General features: G+C 34.8%; 1 protein-coding gene across 3 annotated transcripts in view; it reads left to right on the top strand.

Annotated features, from left to right (window-relative positions):
- The window catches only part of FSTL5 (follistatin like 5), a gene marked incomplete at its 3' end in the record, with an annotated part of 297,971 nt that overhangs the window by 143,577 nt on the left and 137,651 nt on the right, over window positions 1-16,743 (top strand). For all 3 annotated transcript variants that reach the window (XM_081999556.1, XM_081999555.1, XM_081999554.1), the window contains exons 4-5: window positions 4,664-4,860; window positions 12,823-12,943. In XM_081999556.1, the coding sequence (XP_081855682.1) occupies window positions 4,664-4,860; window positions 12,823-12,943 (318 nt within the window). The remainder of the gene's footprint in view (window positions 1-4,663; window positions 4,861-12,822; window positions 12,944-16,743) is intronic.

Here is a 16,743-nt window from a genome sequence, read left to right as displayed (position 1 = left end):
ATCACTTTCACCAATTTCTTAAACAACAACTACTGTTTACAAGGGACAGCTACTTTTACTTATATGCTTACCTTTATTTATAATAGCTAAGCATATCACCTAGTTTTTATCACAAACATTGAAGTTTGATATTCTCAATCAGTATGATAAGGCAGGGGAACAGGAAATCATGTGCAGCATGGACCTTGTGTTTACCCAGACTCCTGAATGTCTACGCTCCTCGCAAGATTTATCAAATTGATGCATGTTGTGCTGTGTCTGAAGGACAAATAATTCAGCTTATTTTTGTACTATTTATTATGATCTGTCATGAACAATCACCAAAAAAAACCCAAATTCTAGTAAGGTCATTTTAAGATACTGTAGAGTACTGCCAATGCACTTAAATGACTGTTATTCTTCCCCTCTTACATGCAAACTATGTGTTCATATGCAATGGCCTTGATATTGTTACTGGATAAAGGGACAGGGGAATACTATGTCCATATTGTAGAGAACTGTGGCACAGTGTGGTTGCAGGGGGTATGAAGCTACCATTGATAAGCTGTCTTTTATATGGGTCAGACTAACCTATTTAGTTAAGTAAGAAACGAAATAGCGTCAGTTTTAAACCACAAATGATGGCCAAGAGAGATTTTTCCTAAAGGTGTTAGCAGTATTTTCATCATGAGGACCAGCTTTCAAACAAGTTAGTGAAGCACTAGAAGAATCAGTCTGGGCTCTAGCAAACATAGAAAACGGGCACTTGAAGCCAATGGAGTATCATGGCTGGGACTGTAATTTCAGTCAGGTTGATCTGTAGAGTGAGCAGGTACACACTGAGAGCAAATTACAGCTATTTTCTTACAGACATGGTACAAACAACCCCGTAAAGAGGATAAGCTTTAATACCATTGTTGAGTATAAAATAATAATTTGCCGAAGACGGGTTGTAGAGACATGAAATTGTTTAGTGAAGTGTATTCACCCTATCTGCAGCTGATTTTCAACAGACCGCCATTGTGGTTAATGTTTCAGTATCTATAAAAAAAAATTCTTTTTAGACAATTAAATATCATCTTTCCTTAAGTCTATTTTCATGAATATTAAAGAGACATTAATACATTCTGTTAGTAATTAATACAACATATTGATGTTTGAGCTACTTTTCAGGTTAAAAATATTTCCAGAAGACATCACAGGAACAGGAAAAATAAAAATTAAAAGTTATCTTAGTGTAGAACACCTACAACAGATTTTAGCAAGATGTTCTCAGGAAATTGTGTTCTTTTGTTGTTGAGGTAATATAAACCATATATATAATATATGCAGTGTAATTTAAGATATTTTGTTGACACTGATGTTGTGGTAGCTTTACTAGGTGGAGGATGTGACTAAAAGTTTAACGGCCTTCTATTCTTAATTTAGGAAAGAAGGTTTTCTACAAGAAGTAATCAAACTTGTGGCAATAGCAATCTCTCAGATAACTTTGTATTAGGCAGCGTTTATGTTGTATATTAAAAAGAATGGTAGAAATGTTTTTCCCTTCAAGAAAAATGTAAAAATGGTTTATAAACATGTAATATATGTGTGCTTTAATATAACTGTTATGCTAGTTTCAGAGGTTTGTGCTATACAACGGGAAGTCTACAAAAAAGACATGCTGTAGAAAATGTTGTCTGTATTCTTTCTTCCCTCTCTGAATATGTATGGTGAGAAAATAAATGAGTTCATAATTCCTTAAGCTTTAGATCTAAAGTGAATGTCTAAAGTGTATTATAATGTCTTTATTGGACTGTGAACTACTTTTAATACTTATTTCTATGAACTCTATTTTGAGTTAAAAGTAGGAAAAGCAACTAATTACTGCAATGTTTTTTGTGATTGTGTGATACATAAATATTATTTTCTCTAAATTTACACTGCTTTCTATAATCTCTCACGTGGGAATCTTTGTGCAACCCATGCAAAGGTTTTCCACATTTAATAAATAAATAATCTTCAATATTCTAATGAACATTAACATCATTATTGTCTTTGTAGAGGCGAGAAACTATATTCAATTCTTGATTGATCATTAAAGTGAGAAACATTGTCCTGTGCCTCAAGGAAAAAGATGTTGTCAGTGTGACTTTTTTGTCCATTTTCCATTTCTTTTTCTGAGGCATGTAGTGACTCATCAAAGATACTGTGACAAATCCATGATTTAACAGATATTATTAAGAAATAAACTGTTTTACTTATTTTGAGTATCTCTAACATAAGAATATCTCTTTGCAGTTTTAGAATTGCAGAATGAGAACTGTTTGATCAAAAATAATTTACTGGGGATAAAATTTGGACGTGGCAACTAGGTCTGAGCAGTATAGTATCTAAGAAATAGAATTTGTCTACCTCCGCCCCACTAGGAGTATATATAAAATGGTGTTAGACTTCAACTGCACTAGGGTAAAACCAAACTGTCTTTCTCTGAGGATACCACAGACAGGGAAGTTATCTAGGGGAGACAAAGATGGTACTTGTTTTTCTGGCCCAGTCTTTTGGAGTTCACCCAAATTAATCAGAGTATGTTAAAGTTAAGTGCTCTCTTCCCTCCCTACCACCTGGAGCCTGCATCCACTCAGATGGAAAGCTTTGCTCACTGCAGCTCCAGAATGGCAAAGGAATAAACATGTTTTCCTACTGAGTATTTCTGCATTAGACCCCCTGAAAAGCAGTCACATAGAACTCAACTCTTACAAATTGTATGTTCTCAATCTCCATGCATCTGGCAGGTAAGGACAAATGTACAAATACCATGTGTAACTTAGGCTGTCAGTTAAATACAGTTTGTTTGGTTTTTAATTTGTTAGTTCAGTTGTGATTTTCAGATGGCTACATAAAAGGCAGCGACTTTTAGAAGGAAAAAAAAAATAATGCTAGAGTAGTTTTGATTCCTAAAAACATTTTGCCCACTTCCAGGATTTAACTTCTGTCCTAGAAGACCTTCTCTTCTAGATCTGAGTCTCACTAGGGTAGTGAGAAGCATTTAGGAACTCTTTCTCTCTCTACCTTATGAAATGGTGATGGAGGTGTACATAGGGTACAGTCAACATAAGAATGCATATACCATTAAATACACCAAAATAATAAACTCCAGTCTCATACATGTAAATTAGACATTTCTTAAATGGGGTACACTTGCAAAACAAAACAATTGCCTAAGCAGTTTCTGTGAGGTAAATAATTGTTCCTCATTAATAGTTGTATCTTCATCATAACATCTAAAAAGAAGAATGGAACAAAGTTTTCTTTGTTAGTCAGTGTATTGTTCTAGCCTTGATTTCACTACTTGGAGTTAACTTTAGTAGCTACCTGTAAATACATGTTTGCAACAAATACATGGTATTTTGCTGGTCCACATTTACACATTTTATCAAAAAACTTTTGAAATACTAAGGTTATCTTAATAAAAACAAAACCTTCTAAACTGTTTTTCTGTTAAATTTAAAGTATACAGCAAGTGATATAAGAGAATACCAGACATACACTATGGAATCATAGAACAGTTTGAATTGGTCATCTACACAATAGTTTAGTAAAGGTCATCTAGTTTGATGCCCCCTGCAATGAGCAGGGACATCTTCAACTAGATCAGGTTGCTCAGCCCAACCTGACCTTGAATGCTTCCAGGGATGGGGCATCCACCACCTCTCTGGGCAACCTGTGCCAGCGTTTCACCACCCTCATAGGGAAAAATGTCTTCCTTAGGCCCAGTCTAAATCAACCCTCTCTTAGTTTAAAGCCATTACTCCTTGTCCTGTTGCAACAGGCCCTGCTAAAAAGTCTGTCCCCATCTTTCTTATAGGCCCCCTTTAAGTACTGGAAGGCTTCAATAAGGTCTCCCCGGAGCCTTCTCTTCTCCAGGCTGAACAACCCCACCTCTTTTGGCCTGTTCTCATGGGAGAGGTGTTCCATCCTTCTGATCACTATATTGTGCTTTGGTTTAGAATACGTAGTGACTGTAATCACTGTATGTAGGACATTTTCTGTAGCAATTTCTACTTTATAGAAGAATTGATAATGAAAAGAATAAACTAGATCTTGTGAAAAATATACTTTCTCTTCATCTGGCAATCCCACCTTCTCTTGTTCAAATAGATTTGATATGTCTAGTAAATTAAAAGGTAGAGCTAGGTTATGAGCCCTCAACTAATTTCTACTTTCTGAAGTCAAGTATTATGAAATATATTATTTATAATGTATCACTTTCTATCATATTTGCAGATTTTACTGCATATATTACACTGCAATATTCACTTTATGAATGTTTATATGAAATGCTTTACCAAACGTAACATTTAAAAAAATCTTTAGATGCATCTTCCTAGAATGACCTAAATCATAGAAGTACGCACTTGGAAACTGTTAAAACTTTGAAAACTTTATTTCCAGACACAGAAAATTTTGTCTACAGGAAGTGTCTAAAAGTACAGTAATTTTTTTGGCCTTACTCTGAAGACCAGACAAGCAAATGGTATGGATCAAACTATTACAGAACAAAATCCTTCCCTCATAAAGCAACTCTGTTGGTGGTATTATAGGAAGTTAGTGCTCTGCTTTTACAATTATTTTTAATTTACTTTTAAACTTTTAATAAGAAATTAAATTCAAAATAATCATGTGCTGTGTATTTTCTTTTCAGGGGATAATTGCAAACCAACTGAATACACCAAAGTGAAAAACATGTTACTGGATCTACAAAATCGGAGATACGTTGCACAATCAAAAGATAAAACCATTGATGAGAAAATGGCTTTAAAGAAAATTCTTGTAGATCAGATGTTTAAATATTTTGATTCAGACAACAATGGACTTGTGGACACTAATGAATTATCTCAGGTAAATTTAGGTTTTTGTTTCCATTAGCACAGTAGCTCTTCAGTTGTCTTTGTCAGGACTTACACAAATGGAAAATTATGTCTCAGGATGTTTTCACTTTAGAAAGTATATATGAGTCTCTGAGGTGGAAAAATTGATTCAAGAATTTTTGGAAAAGATTAATTATTCAGAAATTTTGCAGCGATTATTGAAAAATTCGAATACAGTGCTTTGGGATATACTTAGGGGGTTAGAACACTATAGGTTGCTTTGACTATGAGTTGTTTTGGTAGCTATTAAAATTTAGTTGTTAACAGACTCACTTATCTTGTTTTTCATCTTACACAAAAACAAATTGGAATTTAATACAAAACTATAAATCCAATGTCAGTGTTTCTATTACTGTAGACTGCTTGATTATATTATTGTTGCTGTAGAGATGAGAAAAAACATCAGAAGTATTATGGGGAGACATGGGAATGAAATGTGCTTTTCCAGTGATGAATGCAGTTATTCTTGTGTGGTGGAATTTCCATTCAATAAACAGCAAGTCTTTTCTGGTTACCATTAGTTAAAGATACATAAGCTCTAAGAATACATCTTGCTCGACAATGAAATTCAAGTTCCTTCTGTGGGTGAAAGTGAAATATTTTACTTTCCTGAAAGTTAAATAAACTGTGTTCCCTGTGTTGTGTCACTGAGATCTGAAAGAAAAAAAATAAATTTAACAACTTCAGGTTTTATTTCTGTATTAATGATAATGCTGTTGCTCTTTATGCCACCTGATACTTCATGGCACTTGCTTGCACAGATACAAGTAATATAAAGTTCATCTTTTCTGTCAACTTTGGTTCTGTCAATTTTGGTTTCTGAAACTCTGATGGAAATGCTTTGTGGAGCCCTGGCCTTCAAATTTTTACCTTTGATTTTGCATCTTATCTGTTGTATTACTGTGTATTATTTGGTGGACTTGGAACTAGAAGGGATAATAAGCCTATCTCCTCTATTTGAATTTTGAATCAGCTTTGGTGTTTCCTACATGTGGCATAGGCAGAAGCATGTTTTGCCTGTTAAGCAATAGTTCTATTTATTTTCTGCCTATTAATTAGGTATACCTTATTATTTAGGTTGTATTATCTATTTTTACTATCATTAATATAAGAAAAACTGAACATGCATTTTATTAAATTCTAGATTTAAAATAAAAATAAGAATCTTACATGAAACTTTAAAATTGGGGGAAAAGAGAATTTTTTAGGGATTAGTAGTGAGATATAGCTTACAAACCCTGCAATCATAGTACTAAACCCTAACATATTGATCTGTGTTTTCTGCCTTTGCTTTTATCAAGTAGAAGTACTTCCCATTATTTTCTTGCATAACGGATAATTCTGTTGCTCTGCTGGATTAAAATTTAGTTATTTAGCTACTAGAATGGTATGTAAGCAAAAAAGAGCTATTAATAGTTTTTAAAATGAGATTTATTCTACTCTATATCTAGGCATTACATTAATACACTTGTGTATATATTTACAACATGTGAATATTTCATATACTTGTGTAGACAGCTGGTAGTCTTCAGTCCAAATGGAATGTTTGGAAAGTATGTAAATATTGCAAAACCTAACTGCTAGGTGACCACGCATCTATGAATTACTCGGTTTCTGGCTAGGAACAAAGTGCATGCCTAAAGTCTGAGAAGAAATGTTTTTAAACAAGAGGACTTTAGACACTACAGTCTAGTGATTGGCTAATGAAAAATATAGAAGAAACAGTTTCTGAAGCTGAGGTTACCTAGGATATCCCTTTCTCTAGCTACTGACCTCGAGGTTAGGCCAAGCGGTTATGCTTCTTCGGTTACTTCTATGTGGCTCAATGATTCTTAAATTCTGTTCTATGAAACAGCATCCTTTGAAACACAGCAACAGCCTGTGAAGGAAGCTGGACCAACTTCATTTCCTGGGTAGGTCCAAGGACTGGTGCTAACTGAAAGTGGACACAAAGTATAATGGTGCAGGATTTTGTTTGCACTCATCTCAATATTGTTTTCTTTTAGCTCCAAAGCCACAGGCTCAGGGTGCTGATAGTTCTGCATCTGATTCTGAGGTGCAGAATTTTACCCATGCCATCTGCGTGGTCCTTATAGCTATCCTGGTCCTATACTGTGGACTAGACATCTACAACTTCAGTGTTCTACTTACAGACATCATTTACATCTTCTGACTCAGATTAGGTCTCCCCCCTGCTAAGTGTGGAAGGGGAAAGGCAGGGCAGTGTGACTCTTATTTGAGTAGTTTGCAGAGATAAACCTCGTATCTGAGCAGCATAACTCAACTAGTATGGGACAGTATTGAGACAATACCCTTAGCTGAAATTGAGTCCATGCCCTTTACATGCCATTCCATGTAGGTTTACCAGTTCAGATCTCTGTCTGCTCAGGGATCTCTGTGTTATGACACATTCTGTGATGCAGAAGTCCCATATATTTACTAACTCTACCTCTAATTCCTGAAGGTAATGCTCTACTATAGACACCAAATAAAAGATGGTGTTGCCGTCCTATGGAACATGCTGGTAAACTGTAAGAAGAATGCTGATTTAACTGGGTTAAGGGAATTTAAAGTAAGGAACAGTTTACCAACATTTATTATTAATTGGATTTAATAAATTATATATATTTTTTTTTAGTTTCCACAAAGTTATTCTGCTATGGAAGACGGTGGAACAAGGTAATTGACGCCCCTCGCACAGTCAGAATTAATTTGGAGCACAATTCCCACAGTGTCTGGTGTTTGATGTACTCTAGATCAAGCACTGAGTGATACTGTTGTGACGAGATCCTTGCTTTTAGGAAAGATGAACACATTAACTGAACAACCACATTCACTTTAAAGAAAATTTTTGTTTGTATTTGTACTTCTGTAGCATTTTCTTTAGGGAAGTACATAGAGAACATCAATCACAGGCAAGCAAAAAAACCACTGACTGACAAAATTTTTGGTAAGGTGAACTAATAAAGGAAATGTGTTATTTCTGATCTAGTTTCATAACATCTGCAGACTTTTCATTATGTCTGTCAGAAATCAAACTGAAATGAATGAAACAATCTATTCTGACATGCTGCTTGTCATTTTTAATCAGATTACCTTTCCTAGTCTCCTGAAATTTGGAGTAGTACTGACTAAATTCCCCAGAGGTTTTGAACTTAGCTAACAGTATGCTGTTTCATGGGAAATAAATAAATGTGTGTATATCTTTAAAAAATAAAATATTTTCCAAATAATACAAATCCCTCCTCCATGTTTCCAAGAGCATTCAATTCTCAGGGATAAGGTTCATAGTTTAGAAAAACCACTTGAATTTGAAAACTTAGATAAATTTCTAAGTTTTCAGTATTTATGGGTTTTCACAGTGAGCTGTAAGCAGAGCGGCAGTTTTGCTGTGTGTCTTACCTTTTACTTGTTCACAATATGCAAAGTAAGTATTTGCCTGTCTTTATGGAAATGTAAGGTAATATTTGTGACTGTAAATATTTGTGAACATTCTCTGTTATGAATTTTGAACTCAGAAGTCTGAAATAAAATATTCCCATGTATAACCTATATGGCACAATCATAAAATTGTGCAGATGATCTTAATCAGGCTTTAACCTTTCTAGTAAGAATTTTTTCTATCATGTGACACACTACAAATTTTGCCTGTTTCTATCCTGCCTCACTAACTAATATTGTCTGTTTAGTTTAACCAAGGATTAGACAAGCCGAGTTTAAAGAATGGTCACAAAAATCAGTTTCCTTGAATTTTCTCTCTTCTATGGATAAAGATTAATAGAATTTAAAACTTAAGGCACACTGCTAGGTCATCTATGATACACCATCATTGTAGGGTGGTTGGACTAGATGAACTTTAAAGTCCTTTCCAACCCAAATGATACTATGATCATCTAATCTAAGACATGGAATTTGATTCTATTTGTCCTACAGAATTAAAAAACCATAATGTCTTGCTTTTTTCTGAAGCAAAAAATGTCTACAAGAAACTGTGCAGTCTTGATTTGAAAACATCAAGGAGAACTTAAGAGTCCCAAGATTCAAGGTTAATTTTTTCTGTAGCTTTTCTTTTTTAGTTTCAGAGGTGTTATTAATTTTTCTTGTCCTATTAACTTTTCTTTTGCCCAAATTAAAGCATCCATACTTTTTTTTTCTCCTGTGAAAGTACCCATGAAATGTGATATAGTCAATTCTTAATCTCCCTTTAAAAAACAAAAGCAAAACTCACAAAACCTATAAAGATTGATTTTCCTCAGCTCTCTTAATGTAAAGTGCCTTCAGCAGGCTCCTGATTGCTTTTATGGATCCTTTCTAACTTAAAAAGTTCTAGTTTCTCAACATTAAATTTTAATACGTACAAGTCAAAACTGAATGTTGTTTTTCAATATCAGTCTCACAACTGCCTTTCTACTCCCAGTTACCTTGTTACACTTCAAAAGATCATACTGCTTCCTTAAGCTATAGAATGATCCTGGAATTTATGAGACTTCCTTATCCACAGCAAATCCTGCCTCTTTTTCAGACAAAATGCTTTCCAGGTCCCATTTATTCTCATTAAGGTATGGTCTAGGTTCTTATTTTTAGATTAATAACTTTAGATTTGTCTCTATGAAAATACAAATCCTTTTCCTGAAAACATCCAACTATGTGATCCATTTCATCCCATATGCTGCCCTGTCCTTCTCATTATTATTCACCTCAAGAGTATATACCATCTGCCAATTTTCTTTCTATTTTCATTTTTAAATTATCAAAAAGGATTGGGATGAAACCCCAAGCTTTCAAAATCCCACTGGATTGTTTCAGCCATTGATGATTCCTTACTGACATCTATTTTTTCAGGTTTTGCAATTACTGACATTATTATTCATACAGTATATATGCCTTATTGATACTGCATAGTATTATTTTTTCTCTTGTAATGATGTAGGGTGTGAAATTAAAAATACCTACAAGAACTTATTATCTTTAGCAAGCTAGCTTTATAAATTAAATCCCTTTCATAAGTACAAGAAAATGAAAAATGGGGTTGTCTGACAGGCTGTATTTCCTGGAAGACGGTGTTAAAATATCATTGTAGTGACAGCATTTAGAAACCCAAAAAAGTTTACGCTCTTTTATTTGTGAATTACACTGTTTCTTTGTCTAAACCGATACTGACAATTTTTCTTACCCTGTTTGAGTATTTGCACTGTGTCGTCATATGTCCTACTTTACGGAGTTTCACTGATATGTGAAGATCTGTTAAAAGGTAATGTAAACAAGAAGGTCTCCTCAGCCAGTGAGTTAGGCACTCCTGTGAACAGGCAGTTTGATCCTGATGATTTTAAAACACTTGATGCTAACATAAGTTGCTAAACAACTTCTCTGTTGGCTAATGGCTTGGTAAATAGTCAGCTTTGCTTTGCTAGAGTCTCATAGAGATTGTAATTTCATATCACAGTCAATCTGATCTAAGTGCAGGCAGCTACAGAAACAGGTAATTTTTCAAAAGCCAAATCCCCACACCCTAATACCTGTTCTGAGTTGTACTTCTTGTGATGGAATTTAATCTCCCACCCCTTCAAGAGAAAAAAAAACCCAACACAGCCAACCAAAACCTCCACAAAGAATAATTTTGCTTTTGATCAGAGAGTTGATCTGATCCACAGATCACATTGCAGAATTGGGAGATGGGTATATCCAGCACAAGAGAAATCCTGCTGGATAAAAATCAGAACAGCTCTTTCAGCAGCAAATCACAGATAATTAAGACTAATCATGATACGTAATCACTTCTGTTACCTTCTAAAATCTGTCCTTGTGGACATTTTTGGAGGGTTTATCAAAACTGAGTGAATTTTCCAAAGAACTCTAAAATATATCACCAGCATAAATATGTTTATATATAAACAAAATTGACTCATATATCTCTAATCAAAATTATGGGTTCATTGGAGCTGAAAATTAAATAATAGCCGGGGGAAAAAAAAAATCATACCTGTCCATAATATAATTTGTGGAAATATTTCAATAATTCTGATTAATAACTTTTAATTTATTATTATGCTTATTTTAAATAAAATTGACCCATTGTAAATGAAAAGCATTGTAATATAGTTTTCACCTCAAAGGATTGACACTGAGAACACTAATATGCCATTAAAAATGTAGAACTATAGTGGCAGGTGTTGATGGGTTTTAATAAATACTTTATTGCACTATCTTAGGTGTAAAGTTTTGTCCTTGTTTGTACAATTGAAGCTAGTGAGAACAAGTGTGTGAAACAATTTCAGACGACCTTTTATGAAAAACAAGCAAGAGAACAGTATTTCTCACCCTAAATGTTCCTTTTTCATGAATCAGCTATGTTTTTGAACACATTTCATGGCCTTGACATCGCAGAGATTTCTTCTAGAATGAAGTTTTCAATACACACCGTTATATCTTTAGTACTGCTTGTATAACTACAATGGGCTTGGAGTTATTGATTTTTTTCAGGCTACATTTTTGTCCTCTATGTACCAGCTGTAATATCTAAACAATTTCATTTTTTCTTAATTCAGTTCAATGTGAACTTAATAAACAGGCTTCTAAAGTATGAGAAGTAGCTAGCACTAAGATTCAGGTAGCGTAGTATGTATCTTTAATAATAGCTAAAGCTGTTTTTGTGGTGATTTTTCTTATCTTTGTGAATGGTTTTCGTGCTTTCTAATGTACTAATAAGTTTATTATCATTTATAATGTTATTATGTTACTATATATAAGATTACTTCTGGTAGGATAAAATGTTTGTGTCCTTTCTCTTTGCCCTAATGCTCCTTTTATTTTCTATTATTTATTTAGAAATTTTCTATTTCTATGAATAATAACTGAATGAATTCCTTCCTATTCCTGCTGACTCCTTTGCAGAGCATCTGAAACAGAGACCTCTGTATCCCCTGTCATTCATAAGCTATCATATGATAATACAAATGTAATGGTTTTACAGTTATTTTGGGAGGCAGGTAGAGGGTAGGAAGAGTAATTATTTTACAAAGGAATTAACTATAGTTATATTCATTTTTACATGTGCCTGGTACAAAATTTTAAACTGTGCAACATTACAAAAAGGAGTTGCATTAGGTTTGGTTCTTTCAGTTATGTGATATTGTTTTTAATACATGTACCATGTAAAATGAGAATTCTGAATATTTGTGGTTATCAACATCTTAAAAATTCCTTGGATGGAATCAGGGTAGACGTCTAAAGCATATACAGATTTTAAACCAAAACGGTGCACAAACTAAAGAACATTTCTCTGGAAGAAGCTCACTGGAGTTAAAATCTAATAGCTATCAATTATGATCTGTTTACAAAGTGTATGTGACCCCATTGAGGAACAGGAACCTTTTCAGGTCAGCTACTTTTATAACAGGTTTGTAACAAGGCTTTGGGAAGGTAATAGGCTTGTCAAAAGCCTGTAAGATGTTGATACCATTAGTAGGGTAATATGAGCCCTTATGTTAGTTATTTTTGAAAATGTCTGCATTTGGTTTTTGTCATTAGGAATTAGACTGAGAGGAAAAATACATTACGTCATGTGTACTTGGGAAATTATTATGTCAAGTATATTTGAATGTTTCTTAATCACTATTCCTATATATGTAAAGTAAAATAAGTTTTAACATTCACAGTGTCTTTATAGTGTTTCTGTCTATCACCATTATATATATTCTCTATATATTCTAAAAACTTTTACGTCATCTCAGTGAGTCTGTCCTAAAGGTATTAACTTTTAAAATTGCAATAAATAATTACAAAGTAACTGGTAATTCCTGGCTTTACACAGTTGCAGTTCATTGCCCCACAGCAACCTTAAAATGATCTATTAAATGATTATTAGAAACAATTAATTATACCAGAGAACTCTAAGAGCTCAAATGTAATTTCATGGTTATAATTTTCTTGTCAGGTAATAAAACGGGATGAGCTTGGCAAGGATCTGTCTGACTGCTCTCTGTTCGATTTGCTGAAATACGATGATTATAACAGTGACAAGCACCTAGCTCTGGAAGAATTCTATAGAGCTTTTCGTAAGTACAAAGATTAGACGATTCTTTCAGTTTTCTTTTCTCTCTTGCTTTGTTTTTCTAAAATAGTATTTTTTTAATTTTTAAATCTTGATACGTCCTGATGCTGTACTTAAACAATGAGTACAATTCAACAGTCGTGATATGGTAAAGAACTCCTTAGCAGAGATCAACGAGATCCATTAGTGTCCAGATTTCTGAGGGATTTTGGTAATGGAGAATTTGTAGATAATCTTTCTTAATGCTAACATGCATTGATAAGTCTGTGTTGCACACAAGTGGGAAGTAGTGTGGTCAGGATATAATCAATAGAACCAAAAAAGCTAGAACACTTCCCCACACCCTGTATTTATGAGTGCTGATAAAAGCATGTCTAACAAATCCTGCAACTAATGTACCACATCTATTAGGTGCTTTATGTCTCCACAGGACTTGGAGAGAGATATAGATCTGTGGTGTAGTTTTGCCAGGTATTTGCTCTCTGGATGCCAAAAGTGACTGGGGACAAATGTGTACAGTACATACAAACATCTTGACCAAACCACTGGGTATAGGTCAACATGATAGCAGAAACAAGAAAGATGTTAAGAGCTTTGATACGGTATGTTACATGCAATATGAGATACCTCTATATGTTTTGTTATACCCAGATCAAAACTGATGATTTTACCTGTGATGTACCTCAAATCTAAGACTGAATCTTGAAATCTGACTTTAGTTTCAATAGCTGTTGCTCCACATTCAGCAACTTAGCAGCATAGCAGATCAAGTTTGTGCTCAGCTCTGCCTGTAATTATATTTTGATTATGCATTTAGTCAATTAATGTAACTCCTTTGTGAGTCATTACAGCCTGTTGCTTTAGTCTTCTTGTACTTTATCTTTGGACAACTCACAACTCTTAGCCACTTTAGATGATGCCAACCACTTATAGAGTTTAAAACTAAAAAGTAATTAATGGATATTAGGAAAAAGAAAGGCTGCATGGAAAGCAGTAAGAAAAAATATGAAATTAATCATCAACAAAGACTGCCTGAAAGTTTCCTGGTTTTTCACATTGAATTGTTTTTATTTCCTGGAAAGTCTTTTGGATTTTATGATCCTACTTAGCTGAACTAATGGCTTAATGCTCCTAGAAAAATTTGATCCTGCTTCCTGACATTAACTGACTACCTTTCTTGCAGTGTCCTGACACTCACGGTCTCTCCTTTTACTCACTCTACTAAATCAGCAGAAAAATGTTCACCCTCTACATCCCAGCCCCAATTCTGCTTATTTTCTGCCAGTTGAGTGACCTGAATTGACTAAGAGAAGGGTCAGACCACAACTCATGCAAAAGGACTGAAAGGGGAGTACAGCCAAGAAATAAAGTGGGGAGAGGGAGAGATGGGACTTTGTGGCAGTGAGATAAACTGAGTAATCTGTACCAGCAAGAACATATCTTAATTACTTTATTAAAAGTTGTGATACAAGTCTGATTTACCAAAACATACGAATTACATAACATTTATAGAAACATACCCATACATTATTTAAGATTATATGGATAGATGTTGTACACGTGGATCTTGATTACATGCATAGATGTGGAAATATACATGGAAGCATGTAGGATATATAGCTCTCCAAGAAGGTTACAGATATGTTTAAAGGTGTTAGCATGCTGTTTGCAAACACTGAAACCATGCATTAATGGAAGCATAGACTCACAGAATAGTTTGGGTTGGAAGGCACCTTTAACGGTCATCTAGTCCAACCCCCCCTGCAACGAGCAGGGACTAGATCAGGTTGCTCAGAGCCCTGTCCAACCTGACTTTGGATGTTGCCAGGGTTGGGGCATCTGCCACCTCTCTGGGCAACCTGTGCCAGGGTTTCACCACCCTCATTGCGAAAAATTTCTTCCTTCTATCTGGTCTAAATCTGCCCTCCCTTAGCTTAAAACCATTACCCCTTGTTCTATTGCTACAGGCCCTGCTAAAAAGTCTTATAGGCCCCCTTTAAGTACTGGAAGGTGCAATAACATTTCCCTGGAGTCTTCTTTTCAGCCTCCCAGCTCTCTCAGCCTGTCCTCACAGGAGACGTGTTCCATCCCTCTGATCATTTTTGTGGCCCTCCTCTGGACCTGCTCCAAGAGGTCCATGTCTTTCCAGTGCTGAGGGCTCCAGAGCTGGACGCAGGACTCCAGATGGGGTCTGACCAGAGCAGAGTAGAGGGGCAGAATCACCTGCCTTGACCTTCTGGCCACGCTGCTTTGGATGCAGCCCAGGATACGGTTGACCTTCTAGGCTGCAAGTGCATGCTGCCAGCTCATGTCCAGCTTTTCATCAACCAGTACCCCCAAGTCCTTCTTGGTAGGGCTGCTCTCAATCCCTTTATGCCCCAGCCTGTATTGATAAGCAGGGGTTGCCCTGACCCAGGTTCAGGACCCTGCAACTTGGCCTTGTTGAACCTCATGAGGTTCACAGAAGCCCACTTCTCCAGTGTGTAACAGTGTTCTTCCAAAAAGATTTTGATGTGCCTCTGAGGGACTATTTTGCATAGCTGTAAAACCCCAGACATAAATATAGCTTTTTGTTGTCTATTTTTAATGCACTTTTGAATATGAAGCTAATTTCCATATGGTATGATCTGCGTTGACAGAATATGAATGATAATGGAAATGTGAGATTATATAAAGTTAGGAGTTATTTAGGGTTTTTTGTTGCAATACAATAGTGAAGAAGACGCTATTTAAAACTATAAGGGTATCTTAGAAGATGATTTCTGTAGCAAGAATCATTCTTCTATGTATGTTTTTTTAACAAACTGTCTACTTATTCATTGCATCGTTTAAAAATGAAACCTAAAAAAAGATACTAGTTCCTTGTATGTTGAGTGCCTCACAGGCCAAAGGAATGTCACATGCCATTAAACTCTGTAATGAAGGCAAAGCAAATACTCTTGAAATAAATTTGAGCATTAACTCTAGTTCCATTGCATTTGTTCTCTAGAGAGTTTGAATTTGATCATTCTGACCTACGTCAATAGCATTAATAAAAATTACATAATGCTGTAAAAGTATGCTAAGCTAAGCAAAACCAAAAATAAATTAAATTATTGCCACCTCGTGATTCATATACTGCTCTTAAGGTTAAACAAGCTGACCCCACACTGAAACCAAGATCTTCACACAAGCCAAGCCAAACACAGGCAAAGCAAATGTCTAGTCCTGTGTTCTTTGATTAAGGCAAGGATTTAGCAGGATACAGAGAATTAATATAGAGAGGGAACTGGATCCATGTAAGGAAATATAGGCAAGAAGCACTTATGTCATATCTTCCACACCATTCCACATACAAGTAGCACCTCATTTATGCATCAAACTACAATAGAATTAAACATTTTAATTTTCTTCAATAAAGTGAAATAAGAATGTTGAAAATATTTATTGCAAACAGAAATAAAACTGATTTTTTTCCCCAGAATTTTCTGTAAGTATCTAATAATTTCAATTTTGAATTCCAACGTTATAATCATTATGTTGTAATTATATATTATAATTTTGAAATTGTAATCTTGTACAGTGTGGAAAAGATTGTTTTTCACCAGCTTGGACACTTTCAAACATGTAGAACAAATCAAAATCAAACAAGAAGGATTTTTTAAAAACACTTTACATAACTATGTCATGAGTGAGAGGTTATAAATGAGTTGCAAGGAATCATCTTCTAAACTATTATAGTCTTATTTGTTATTTAAAGAAGTTTAAAAGACATAACTGTTATTTTAAATGAAAAACACTTGTAGAATTTTTGACCCTTCTCAC

This window comes from Phaethon aethereus, assembly GCF_964289735.1.
Source record: "Phaethon aethereus genome assembly, chromosome: 4".
In the NCBI taxonomy this organism is placed as follows: domain Eukaryota; kingdom Metazoa; phylum Chordata; class Aves; order Phaethontiformes; family Phaethontidae; genus Phaethon; species Phaethon aethereus.
Note: the sequence above shows the minus strand (reverse complement) of the source record. Positions and strands in the feature narration are given on the sequence as shown.